This window comes from Ictalurus furcatus, chromosome 25, assembly GCF_023375685.1.
Source record: "Ictalurus furcatus strain D&B chromosome 25, Billie_1.0, whole genome shotgun sequence".
In the NCBI taxonomy this organism is placed as follows: Eukaryota; Metazoa; Chordata; class Actinopteri; order Siluriformes; family Ictaluridae; genus Ictalurus; species Ictalurus furcatus.
In genome coordinates this window covers 1,323,380-1,335,794 of record NC_071279.1, presented here as the reverse complement: position 1 = coordinate 1,335,794, position 12,415 = coordinate 1,323,380, and the positions used below count along the sequence as shown (strand labels likewise).

At 39.3% G+C, this 12,415-nt stretch overlaps 1 protein-coding gene across 5 annotated transcripts; it reads right to left on the bottom strand.

Annotated features, from left to right (window-relative positions):
- Nucleotides 1-125: 125 nt before the first annotated feature.
- Nucleotides 126-11,760, bottom strand: LOC128601547 (leukocyte elastase inhibitor). 5 transcript variants are annotated; one of them, XM_053614830.1, is made up of 8 exons: nt 11,615-11,760; nt 9,821-9,998; nt 7,090-7,194; nt 6,588-6,728; nt 4,741-4,858; nt 3,611-3,753; nt 2,603-2,770; nt 126-654 (listed from the first exon to the last, which is right to left on the bottom strand). In XM_053614830.1, exons 2-8 carry the CDS (start codon nt 9,986-9,988, stop codon nt 247-249), a joined length of 1,251 nt encoding a protein of 416 aa, XP_053470805.1. In that variant the 5' UTR covers nt 9,989-9,998; nt 11,615-11,760; the 3' UTR covers nt 126-246. The 5 variants fall into 5 exon arrangements, with proteins under 5 accessions (XP_053470805.1, XP_053470806.1, XP_053470807.1 ...); XM_053614831.1 differs by having other exon boundaries at nt 11,641-11,759; XM_053614832.1 differs by lacking the exon at nt 11,615-11,760 and adding an exon at nt 11,213-11,599.
- Between the last annotated feature and the right edge of the window lie 655 nt (nt 11,761-12,415).

Below are 12,415 nucleotides of genomic sequence, written 5' to 3'. Positions count from 1 at the left end.
GTAATATTGTTCAAAATATATCTGAAGTGTAAAGAATAAGATGCTGAACAATCTCACACACACACACACACACACACACACACACACACACACACACACACACTGAGAGGAGACCCAGACAGGAACAGAGTACAGAAATATATTTGCATATTTTAAGCGAAACATGTTTAGTCAGTGCACACTTATTTAGTTATGACATCAAATGACTGCATAGAGTTATAACTGCACTTCAGAGCATAGGACAATTTAAGGAGAGCTGTAGCGTCCACAAAAGAGAATGCTCCGGGTTGGTTTGTGTTGAATGAAAAAGAGGAAGGGGTGGTCTGCCACAAAGCGCTCTGGGGGAAGCATGGCACAACGCATCATCATGACGGCCGCGGTGGCTGCAGCTGCTTCAGTGCCTTCCTCATTCACTTCTACAAAAGACTTATGCACCACCTTGGAGAGCACCAGGTCATCGCAAGGGGACATGTGTGAAAAATCACACTTGCCCATGTCAAAGGCATCTACCATGCCCATGCTGATGAGCAGCTCCTTCATGTCATAGGTTTCCTCCAGTTTGAATCGTGGCAAAGACACCTGCACCTCCACAGTGTCCATCATATCAGGCCGTGTCCACTCCATGAAGTTGTCATAAGTGAGCTCGTGCTCAAGCTGATTTTATTTTAAAAAAAAAAAAACATATAAAAAAATTTTAGATAATAAATTATATAATACAGAAATACTATACATACACATCATTATTATTATATATATATATATATATATATATATATATATATATATATATATTTATATTTATATTTATATTATATATACACACACACACACATAATCTCACAAAAGTGAGCACACCCCTCACATTTTTGTAAATATTTGATTATATCTTTTCATGTGACAACACTGAAGAAATGACACTTTGCTACAATGTAAAGTAGTGAGTGTACAGCTTGTGTAACAGTGTAAATTTGCCGTCCCCTCAAAATAACTCAACACACAGCCATTAATGTCTAAACCGCTGGCAACAAAAGTGAGTACACCCCTAAGTGAAAATGTCCAAATTGGGCCCAATTAGCCATTTTCCCTCCCCGGTGTCATGTGACTTGTTAGTGCTACAAGGTCTCAGGTGTGAATGGGGAGCAGGTGTGTTAAATTTGGTGTCATCGCTCTCACACTCCCTCATACTGGTCACTGGAAGTTCAACATGGCACCTCATGGCAAAGAACTCTCTGAGGATCTGAAAAAAAGAATTGTTGCTCTACATAAAGATGGCCTAGGCTATAAGAAGATTGCCAAGACCCTGACACTGAGCTGCAGCACGGTGGCCAAGACCATACAGCGGTTTAACAGGACAGGTTCCACTCAGAACAGGCCTCACCATGGTCGACCAAAGAAGTTGAGTGCACGTGCTCAGCGTCATATCCAGAGGTTGTCTTTGGGAAATAGACGTATGAGTGCTGCCAGCATTGCTGCAGAGGTTGAAGGGGTGGGGGGGGGTCAGCCTGTCAGTGCTCAGACCATACTCCGCACACTGCATCAAATTGGTCTGCATGGCTGTCGTCCCAGAAGGATGCCTCTTCTAAAGATGATGCACAAGAAAGCCGCAAACAGTTTGCTGAAGACAAGCAGACTAAGGACATGGATTACTGGAACCATGTCCTGTGGTCTGATGAGACCAAGATAAACTTATTTGGTTCAGATGGTGTCAAGCATGTGTGGAGGCAACCAGGTGAGGAGTGCAAAGACAAGTGTGTCTTGCCTATAGTCAAGCATGGTGGTGGGAGTGTCATGGTCTGGGGCTGCATGAGTGCTGAAGGCACTGGGGAGCTACAGTTCATTGAAGGAACCATGAATGCCAACACGTACTGTGACATACTGAAGCAGAGCACATGCTGCCGCAGGGCAGTATTCCCGCATGATAATGACCCCAAACACACCTCCAAGACGACCACTGCCTTGCTAAAGAAGCTGAGGGTGAAGGTGATGGACTGGCCAAGCATGTCTCCAGACCTAAACCCTATTGAGCATCTGTGGGGCATCCTCAAACAGAAGGTGGAGGAGCACAATGTCTCTAACATCCACCAGCTCCGTGATGTCATCATGGAGGATTGGAAGAGGACTCCAGTGGCAACCTGTGAAGCTCTGGTGGACTCCATGCCCAAGAGGGTTAAGGCAGTGCTGGGAAATAATGGTGGCCACACAAAATATTGACACTTTGGGCCCAATTTGGACATTTTCACTTAGGGGTGTACTCACTTTTGTTGCCAGCGGTTTAGACATTAATGGCTGTGTGTTGAGTTATTTTGAGGGGACAGCAAATTTACACTGTTACACAAGCTGTACACTCACTACTTTACATTGTAGCAAAGTGTCATTTCTTCAGTGTTGTCACATGAAAAGATATCATCAAATATTTACAAACATGTGAGGGGTGTACTCGCTTTTGTGAGATACTGTGTGTGTGTGTGTGTATATATTATACACACACACACACACACAGACACACACACACACACACATTTTTTATATATATATATAAACACACAGACTATTAAAAAAAAAAATTCATTTTATACATAAATTAAGTAGATTTATCATTCACCTTCTCAAGGCCAGTAGTGTTATCTTCAATCTCAACAGGTAGCATAATTAGCATGCTGAGCTCCTTGCCCTTATATGGCATTTCAAGAATCTTGCACCGCAGATCAGGAATAAAGGCCAGGGGAAACTTTGCCTTCTGATTCATCATCTGCACTGGTTTAGTTTCTTTCTGCATGTAAAACATTAAAATACATTATTTAGCATTAATGTAAATGGGGGGGGGGCACAAAAATTCACAATTCACAAACATGCATGACAGATCACCACCGTTTCCACAAGGGGATCATGCTGTGATTTTTAACTGGAGAGTTTTTACCTCCACTACAGAGAAAACCTTATTCATGTACGCAAGTTACAGTGCTACTTTTTTCATCTTTAGGGTTTTTTTTTGTTTGGTTGTTCTTGTTTTTTCCCTTTTTTTTTTTAATGCCTATATTTTGTTGGATATCAGTGCAATTTCTGCAATTATATTATTAGGTAATTTTTTTTAGCTTTACGGTTTAACATTTTTTCTAAAAAACATGAAGTAGATATATCTATATTTAGTTTGGCGACTGTGCCTCAGGTGGTAGAGCGGGTTGTCCAACGTAGGGTTGGTGGTTCGATTCCCGGGCCACTTGACTCCACGTGACTCCTTTCCTTGGGAAAGACACTGAACCCCAAGTTACTCCCAATGGCAAGTTAGTGCCTTGCATGGCAGCTCTGCTACCATTTGTGTGTGTGTGTGTGTGTGTGTGTGTGTGTGTGTGTGTGTGTGTGTGTGTGTGTGTGTGTGTGTGAGAGAATGGGTGAATGAGACACAGTGTAAAGCGCTTTGGATAAAAGCGCTATATAAGTGCACCATTTACCATTTAGTTTCTTGGCCACAAGATATCGGTGCAATTTCTCACAAAACACAATAGGACAGGGCAGGAGTGCACAAAAGAAGAAGGAGTGCACAGGGGAGGACAGGAAGGAGGAGAGGAAAGGGTAAGAGACTGCATTTTTTTTGTAAGTGCATGGCACCCACCTTGTTCAGCTTGAAAGGAAGCTCCTGTGTTGCGTCAACCTTAAACTGCTTCTCCCAGCTGCCCTTGAAGTAGATGGCATTCACCAAGACAAGTCTGGTCAAATTATCAACAATTCCTTCTTCCAGCAAGTTCTTGATCTTTTCTATTGTGAGAATTTCGATTCACAAAAACATTGTTAAGCAGACACAACATTCATATAGAACCACTGCATAGAAAGAAAACATTTCTTCATGCAGTTAAGTAGAACATGATCATGATAATGATAATAATAATAATAATAATAATAATAATAATAATAATAAAGTAGTAGTATCCTAGTACTGAGGGAGTACACAAAATAAGTGAAAATCAGCAAGATCACAGGGGAACAATCTACAAAGTGGGTTTGAATTATAGCTAGACTAGATCTGTGGAAGGTAAACATGGATAGAAAAAGTTCATCAGCTTAAGAAGCATGCTGATAATAAAATACACACAATTTATTGTCAGTGTTTCACTAAAGTCACAAGAGCCCTCTATACAGTGCTAAAAAAAAGTGGATTATGCAGCAAGACAATGATCCAAAGCGTAGGAGTAAATCCTAGTCAAAATTACATGAAAGACTGATCTCCTGTTATCAGAAGCGTTTGGTTGCAGTTATTGCTGTTAAAGGTGGCATAACCAGATTTTAAGTTTAAGGGGGCAATTACTTTTTCACATGGGTGATAGGTGTTGGATTTTTTTATTATTATTGCATCAATAAAATTTTTTTAAAATAAATAACTATTGTGTGTTTTCTCAGGTTGCCTTTGTTTTATGTTGTATTTCATTTGAAGATCTAAAACGGTTTAGTATGAGATACACAAAAACAGAAGAAATCAGGATGGGGCAAATACTTTTTCACAGCGCTGTATGGTATTGCTCCAATAACAATATCATGGCTCAACTTATCAGCAACGGATTTTCTGAAGATTAAAGCTAACTGCTATCCGACTTTGTGACATTCCTACTTTGGGAATGTTTGATGCAGTGAAATTACATTCAAGGATTTTACAATCTGTTAATCAAACTATTTTACTTCCCATGGAAGTGGAAACACTATATGAATACATTTTAGATGGAAATTTCAAAAACATGTTTAAGTACTAACCTTTTGTTTGCTTCTCCACCCAGTTATTAATATTGACCCGTGCAGATTCTGCATTTGCTTTAAAGTCAACAGTTTCCAGCTCAGCATGGTAGTGTGTTTTTGTCTCCTTCAGAAATTTCTGTTTTAAAAAAAAGAAAATCAGTTAAAAACAATGAAATACAGGAAGATCATCAATTACTGGAGAATAAATGCAACAGAGTTGAACGTCAACAGAGTCCAAAAGGGGCAGACTCAAGTCCGAGTCCTTAATGGCCGAGTCCAAGTCGAGTCCAGAAAGTAATTAAACTGAAAAGATTTGAAATCACAACTGTAAACGCAACACTGAGCTGTTAAATTAATATTTTAACCTTCACAACCCAATGGCATAATACATAAACATAACAAAAAATACCACTATTACATCTTGCCATTGCCATTTAATATTTGTATTTCATGTCAGCACTCCAAATAGTTTCCTATAAAAAATGGTTTCAATGAAAAAAGGGATATAAAGGTGTATGTAGAACTTATTATATTATGATGAAAATACAATAATAAAACAGCTTCATTTGTATCACACTATATTGTATCCTGCAGTTCGAGTTGACGTTTCAATTATTTGATGCGTCTCATGAGGCAGACTCGACTGTACTCAGAAAACTTCCGAAGTGTCAGAGTCCATGTCAAGTTCAACTACAGATTTACCCGAGTGCATGACAAGTCCGTGTCCGTGCATAATTGGACCAGAGTCCGGGATCGAGTACCCCAACCCTACATTATTAACATAATTTAGATTCATTTAATCATTTGAAACGTGGTTTTTATCCAGATAGAATTGCAACCTTGTATACACACATGTCTTTAGAGCAGTGGTCACCAACCTTGATCCTGGAGATCTACATTCCTGAAGACTTTAGCTCCAAACATAATCATGCCCACATGACCACCCAATCATTGCTTTAAGAAGTTCTTGGTCAACTAAAACAGGTGTGTTAGATTTTGGTTGGAGATGAAACCTGCAGGAAGGTAGATCTCAACGAAGAGGTTTGGTGACCACTGCTTTAAAGGCTCTAGAGATGAGTCATGAATACGAGAATGATTTCAATTAAAATGGAGTGAGCATTTCTCACTCCACAGGACCCAGTCAAAACCCCACAGGACCCACTACCATGTCCATATAGAATAATATACATCTTAGAGAAATTGCCTCATTATACTAATAGACAGACAATAATATCAACTAACAAATGTTAGTTCACACTAACACATGTGTATATATGTGCGTGTGTGTGTGTGTGCGCGTGTGTGTAACACTACTGTTTTGTTGTCGGGTTGTTATTAGCACAGCTCTACATCATGATGGTCACGATCTCGCCGGCAGATGGCGCTGCGGCATCGACGTGCACGGACGGCTGCAGAGCGCGCGCACACGATATCACAGAATGAGAACTATTTCCTATGGACACGTGCCTTTGTTTTGGTTCTGTTCTCTTCCTGTTCAGGCATTGGTTGATGTTCGAGGGTGTCTCATTATTGGTCCCAGCTGTCTATGTTCAAGAGTAATTATGTTTGTTATGTAAAGCCCTCGTGTTGCTGTGCACTTTGCGCAGTATCAACGGAATAAGTGAATGCAAAGGTGAAGACGTTCAAGCATGCTTAGTGGTTGTGTTTCCGTGTCCAGTTTTATGTTTAACCTCGATTATCTCTTCCAGTCTAGACCGCATTTCTTGTTTAGTGACTTCAGTTTGTAAATAAAGACTTTGATCTGCTTCTAGAAGCTTCTGCTTCTAGTCTCATTTCGTAACAATGATACATAGTGTGTATGGTAGAAAGGTTATTTTGCACATCTTTGTATCCACAAATCTTACCTCCACAAATTTGTAGGTCTGCTCTCCATAAAGTCTATTGGCTATGCTGAGGGCATACGGAGCTCCTGCTTTGTTCAGTTCAGCCATCAGCTTGTTGAAGCTGACGTGGACGTCGTCCTTGGCTTTGTTGTGGTGCAGAACCTAGGTAATATGGATGGAGATATAATCAAAGTTTTTTTTTAATTTGTTTTTAATAAAAAGCAGGAAATCTTTGTGGTAAATGAAAATTACCTCCATCCTGAGAGAATTTTAGATTCACGTAACAAATCATGAGTACATTAGTAGACACAAGTGAAAACTGTGGTTTACATCATACTTTTTTAATATGTAAGCTGTGTAGTACAAATGCACAAAAAGAAGGGCAGCACTGGTCCCAGTTATCCGCCACCAAGGAGAAGCACCTATATGTATGCCATTAACTACCATCACCAATGTTATTGCCAAAATAATGCCTTTTCCCCATGGATGTTAGTGCCTCCACGGAGTATTTGCATCCAATAACCTTTTGTAAAGCCGATGGTAACTGGACCTTCTGAGATTGCTGTGCCTGTTGGACTGCTACTGGTTGAACAGACTTAGGCTTCACTGGTTTGTTGAAGCACAAGACCTACAGTAACATATTAATCATCAGAATTGCAAAACCTTTTTTAACTGCATACACAAGTTGTTCGTGCCTGCATGGTCATATACTTAGTATATAAATGTGGACTTAAAAATCATGAAACAGGATTTTACCATGTTTATTATAATATACAGATCCATTGCACAGAACAAACTGTTCATACAGGAATTAAAGGGACACACTTTCCCCTACACCCTACTCATGTTTCAGGATGATCTAAGCTTTGCGTAAGTGGCCTTGCCTAAACAAGCACAAAAATGCCTTTATAATAAGAAGGACTGCAAATAAGGAGTGCCTGGTAAAACATAATTTATCAACTACTACACTGTACTGTATATTGTCCTCGTGACAAACCAGGCCCAGAGTAAATACCAAGATTTGCATTTCTCTCGACAACCCTTGATGTCGCTATTGTGCAATTCCTATTCCAGTGAAGTGAATCACACTCCCTAAACAAACTGCTTTAGGGGCATGTTGCTAAAACACAAGCAGTGGATGTGACACGTGGTGAGAACCTTTGCTAAGGCCCAATAAACAGTCTGAATGGCTGCTGTATGATGAGTCTTGCTTTTTATTTGCATTAGTTGAGAAATTTTCCACAGAATTTCTACCAGTCACCACAGAACATGAAGAAATTTTCATATCTTCTTATGTTAACGTACCATCTGGATGAATTTACACCACATTCACCATGCGTCCTGTGATGTTCCTTCTTTATAATCACAGTAGACAAACTGAATCCTACCCCATCAAAAGAAGGGAACTGAGTTGGTGTAGCAACTAAACAGATCTTCAGTTATAAAGAAATGACAGTGATGAATTTATGTGCATGTCTGAGCACAGGATCCTAACACTGGTCTGGAGTACCTCTTATCCTGCACATTTTAGTGTTAAGAGCTGTTAGCCGACTAGTTCAATCAGATGTGTTGGGAGCTGGAAAAACACTCAAATGTGCACGGCAGCAGGGACTACAGGACCAGGATTGGGAACCTGTTCTTTATGTATTGCCAAAATGTATAAAGTAAATGACCTACTGCTGTAGTACAGCACAAAGATTCCTGTGCATCAGCCATCAGTATGGCCTCATTTCATTTTAAACTCATCGTCTTTGGTTAGATCTTCTTTCTCTTTGATGATTGCTGTTTTGCTTCTTGTACTCTGCATTTGTGACCTTAACTGACTGAAGAGTCTGTAGCATTTTGCAATGTTAGTGAACTGGAACTGCAAACTCAGTCAAACCCAGAGGAATGTTTTATACTCGAGTTCTGCTGAACTGGTTGAGGCAGTGTAGAAAACAGTTTTTCTTGAAATCTTAGAAAATCCACACAAAATGCTAAATGATTTTTTTCCCCTTTAATTAAGATGGTCCACATTTCTGCACTTTACTTCTACATACTTTAATCAAATCAAGCAATAAGGAACACCAAATACATGGTACAGCCTTGTTCGGAGATGGGGAAGAAAGCAAAAATGTGGAGCGGTCTGAGAAACACTAACAGACTGTTTAACTAGGCCTAAGCCATGTCATCATCATAATGAGAGATAAGATTATGGCTGACAGCAAAGATGTAACCATAGAAACACAACATAGTCACACCTACATGACTATAAAAGCTGTAGCGTGTACTCATTGTAAAAGGTCACATATCCTTTGAGCTGACATGGGGATTTTGTAACAATTCCACTCTCGGCTAAATACAATGTGATGGAGTCTAGGCAATCTAAGCTTGCGCAACTGGGTGTATCTAAAGACAGTTATCTTGACAGTAAATCAATGTGGAAATCCGTGAGGCTGCAAAGATCTTTGAAGAGACACAAAGCTTTTTAATTTAGATCTAGTTCACATGCTGTGGATGGTTTGTAATGGATGACTATGCTGAAATTAAACTATGCTAGTTAGTTCCATTCAGTATCAGCATGCTCAACGTTAAAACTCTCACTTCGACACAATGGTTTGGGGATTGGATTTTACATTCACAGGCTACCCATTGGATTGATCCTGTTTGAACAGTCACAAGTCTCCAAGTATGCAAACTAACAGGTTTGATTCATGATATACTGCCAAAAGACAACATCATGCAAGAAAGACACCACAGCTAAGCTGTGATAGAAAAACCACAGACGGGTAAGGAATTTATGAAATATTTCTTTATTAATAAAATACACGTTCAAATGCCAATGGTGGAAATGTACCGATTAGACTAAAATACCCTCAATATCCCTGAACAGTCTTGCTAACTGCTACTTGTCTGAACATGTCACCATTTACCAACTCTTACTCATCCAAACCTTCCCTTTTTTTCCCCCTTCTGTGACTGTACTATTCCTGCTACCAAGCTGTATAGCACTGGTAATCGTGCTCTCTCTATTCTAGCATCTCTCTGGAATTAAGTTTTAGCCAACCTCCACATCCTGTCTTCAAAACACATTTCCCAAGGTGATGAGCTACAGGACTCCACATTCTCCACTCCAATGATGAACTGGTTCTTCGCCTATTTTTCTAACCAAGCATGTTTCGACCTTTATTTACTCCATGATTATTAACATTTATTGTCTTATGTGTATTAATATAACTATTATGATTTTGCATGATTATTATTTTTGTTCTGACCTCAGACATCTGAGTTGCTGTGTTGCCTGCAGCTCCGAGAGACACCATGGCCAGCGCAGAAGAGATGCTGAGAGGAGAGTAGAAGACATTCCCGGTTTTGTTGCCTTCCTTGATCTTGGTGAATAGGTGAAGTGCAAAATTGGTGTTTGCCACTGAAAGAGACTCCATTTTGCAAAATCTGAAGGAGAAATATATTTTTTGAAATAGCAAATTGGCAAAGAAAGCCCTGGATGGTAAAAAAAAAAAAAATTAATAATAAATAAAAATGTAGTGAAAATATGACACTTAAAAACATAATACACTGCATTTTTGATAGATGTGGTGTTTCCCCCCCCCCCCACGTTTTTCTCACCACATATTCCCACATTGATTTTGCTGTGGCTTTATTTATTTGTTATTATTATTATTATACGATGCAATTTTCAGAGGTTTTTTTTTAAATACTTTTGTGTGGTAATCCACTTGAATTGACATGAAATTGTCTTTCACAGTAAGGTTTATTGGTAAATTAGACCTTTTAGCTGTACTCTTAGATGACTTTTAGATGCACTTGACTCAGACTGTAGCCCTGAAGATTTTTCCTTCAGTCCCGAATAATTATCCACTTGGAGTGGTTTGTTACTACATAACTGAAGGTCAGTGAAAGAAGACGGTGGTGTCGACGGAAGCGAGACCAATCAGACAGGGCTCACAGGAAAATACATGGAAACACTCGTGTCTTATTGGCTGCCAAACACTGACTCACAGTGTCACTGTGAAGAAAAATGGATATACACCGATTTTTAAAAAAATTTTAACCAGTAAAGGTGTTGAAACTGACACAGTAACATCCTCTGATGCTGAGCAGGAAAACAAGGGTGTGTAAATATGAATTCCAGTTTACGTGAACATGATATGAACAGAGCAGAAGGAAAGATAATGTACTTTGCATGGCACTATAGCAGCTAGACCCATACACTGATAGCTTAGCTGTGCCTCCCTGTGGCTAGCGACACCAAACTAGCCTAGTTAGAAAAGATTAATATTTTATCAGTCTGGTAATCCTACAAACACTAACAACACCCGAGGGAAGTTTTATGATAAATCCGACTTTTTCTGATCATGTCATACATTGACGAACGGTAAAATTACTGAAAGAACTATGAGTCTCACTTTGTAGTGTATTTTTGTAGGTTTTGAAAGTAAAGTAATTAGTAATCTGAGGACTTTTTACATTCAGTAATGTAATCAGATTACAACTTTCCCAACACTATATGCATATTATACACACACACACACACACACACACACACACACACATATATATATATATATCCATTATAACTTAATATTTTATTATCAACGCTTTAAACAGGACCCCATGGTGTATCAAATATACGCAAGTGCTCTTACAACCAACCCCGTTGTCCCTGCTCACTGTCCCTCTTATCAGTTCCGCATGAGGACTGGTGTCCGCCTTTCTCTTCCGCCCCTGGGACAGACTCCAGTAGTTTACAGTGGGCTGTCTGCACCACGCCCCGTCACATAACCTCCATACTACTTTACTCCAAATTTACTCCATTAAAAAACAGCGACAAGGGCGTGCGCCTGACTAAGACAAAGCTCTTATCAGCTATTAAAACGTCATTCGAAAGTGAACTGAAATAGTTCTAAACATTCGCAGAAACTTTGTGAACTAAAAACCAACATCTGATGCTTCCTTCCTAACTACTGCGTGTGCGATCGTCCTGACAAACAGCCGTCTTGTAACGCTTTAACTGCAACATTCTCATTACAATACTGCACTACACTTACCTTAACTCCTGCACTGTTACACTGACCTGCTGTCTGAAATGCTGTGTTCCTCAAACTGTGTGATTTTATATTTATATATATATCATTTCCTTGTCATCTCCCCTCTAAGTCCCACCTCCCCTCTGAGTCCCACCTCATTGGAGGCAAGTCCAGGAAATGACGTCGTATGTTGTAATAGTGATGGGAAGTTTCGGATCATTTTACTGACTCGGTTCTTTGAATCTCGTCCAGCAAAATAAACGAATATTTTTTCGAGTCGTTTCGTTCCTTTCAGCAGAATATAATTAAAATGTTACATGTTAAATTCCCCAACACATCTAGTACTTAATAATTAACAGTTCATGTTTTTGTTACCTCTAGGTTGGATAATTGCAATGCCTGATATAGAAAATATCTATGAAGTGTAAACAATATGTGTAACTGATATTTGAATATGTTAATGAAGTGTACTCAATATGTAACCAACATTTAGAATTATTACTTGAGCATAACCGTATAATCAATATTGGTTTAAAAACATAATCTATATATATAATCAACAGTTAGAAGCATAATCTAAATCCATAGAACAATGTTTGATCAGGTTATATTCTGAGTGGATTTGAGTTGAATGAACTCTGTGTTTCAGTGTACAACAATTGTTCTTCTGTATTAGCTGGCACCTGTCTCCACAGCAATAAATTGGCAGTAGATATGTGCATGCGTAAGTAAATAACTTTGAGGCAGATACCAATTAGGGAGTTAGGAGAGGGCCTCGGGAAAGGAGGTACATATCAGCGGGGACAACCGATAGAGACAAAC

Coding starts and splice junctions, on each gene's coding strand:
- LOC128601547 (XM_053614830.1), bottom strand. CDS start 9,988: ATGGAGTCTCTTTCAGTGGCAAACACCAATTTTGCACTTCACCTATTC. Junction 6,729..7,089: donor TACCATCGGCTTTACAAAAG/GTTATTGGATGC, acceptor CATATTACCTAG/GTTCTGCACCACAACAAAGC. Junction 3,754..4,740: donor GGTGGAGAAGCAAACAAAAG/GTTAGTACTTAA, acceptor TTCTCACAATAG/AAAAGATCAAGAACTTGCTG.